The 1,262-nt window shown below is 38.9% G+C and overlaps 1 protein-coding gene across 1 annotated transcript in view; it reads right to left on the reverse strand.

Moving 5' to 3' along the window:
- LOC104985211 (CUB and sushi domain-containing protein 1) overlaps positions 1-1,262 on the reverse strand; it is a 559,353-nt gene that overhangs the window by 117,757 nt on the left and 440,334 nt on the right. The window contains exon 47 of the mRNA XM_010835275.1: positions 1-13. Coding sequence (XP_010833577.1) covers positions 1-13 — 13 coding nt within the window. The remainder of the gene's footprint in view (positions 14-1,262) is intronic.

Raw genomic sequence — 1,262 nt, forward strand, 5'->3', positions numbered from 1 at the left:
CCAGGGTTATTTCCTGCAGAACACAAAACACATGGCAGTAGACGATGCTGCTTAAAACAGGGCTGTTATGTTTACAGAGAATGAAATTTTATGTAAATGTGTATCAAACACGGCCATAGTCATAACATTCTGGAAATCCTGTGAGAAAGATTTTCCTTATTACAGCACAAAAGTAGAAGACTCAATGCAATCCCTATCAAGCTACCAACGGTATTCTTCACAGAGCTAGAACAAATAATTTCACAATTTGTATGGAAATACAAAAAACCTCGAATAGCCAAAGCAATCTTGAGAAAGAAGAATGGAACTGGAGGAATCAACCTGCCTGACTTCAGGCTCTACTGCAAAGCCACAGTCATTAAGACAGTATGGTACTGGCACAAAGACAGAAATATAGATCAATGGAACAAAATAGAAAGCCCAGAGATAAATCCAGGCACCTATGGACACCTTATCTTTGACAAAGGAGGCAATAATATACAATGGATTAAAGACAATCTCTTCAACAAGTGGTGCTGGGAAAACTGGTCAACCACTTGTAACAGAATGAAACTAGAACACTTTCTAACACCATATACAAAAAAAACTCAAAATGGATTAAAGATCTAAACGTAAGACCAGAAACTATAAAACCCCTAGAGGAGAACATAGGCAAAACACTCTCTGACATACATCACAGCAGGATCCTCTATGACCCACCTCCCAGAATATTGGAAATAAAAGCAAAAATAAACAAATGGGACCTAATTTAACTTAAAAGCTTCTGCACAACAAAGGAAACTGTAAGCAAGGTGAAAAGGCAGCCTTCAGAATGGGAGAAAATAATATCAAATGAAGCAACTGACAAACAACTAATCTCAAAAATACACAAGCAACTCCTATGGCTCAATTCCAGAAAAGTAAACAACACAATGAAAAAATGGGCCAAAGAACTAAACAGACATTTCTCCAAAGAAGACATACAGATGGCTAACCAACACATGAAAAGATGCTCAACATCACTCATTATCAGAGAAATGCAAATCAAAACCACTATGAGGTACCATTTCATGCCAGTCAGAATGGCTGCGATCCAAAAGTCTACAAGCAATAAATGCTGGAGAGGGTGTGGAGAAAAGGGAACCCTCTTACACTGTTGGTGGGAATGCAAACTAGTACAGCCACTATGGAGAACAGTGTGGAGATTCCTTAAAAAACTGGAAATAGAACTGCCTTATGACCCAGCAATCCCACTGCTGGGCCTACACACCGAGGAAACCAGA

Source organism: Bison bison, unplaced genomic scaffold, assembly GCF_000754665.1.
Source record: "Bison bison bison isolate TAMUID 2011002044 unplaced genomic scaffold, Bison_UMD1.0 scf7180017864040, whole genome shotgun sequence".
Lineage (NCBI taxonomy): Eukaryota > Metazoa > Chordata > Mammalia > Artiodactyla > Bovidae > Bison > Bison bison.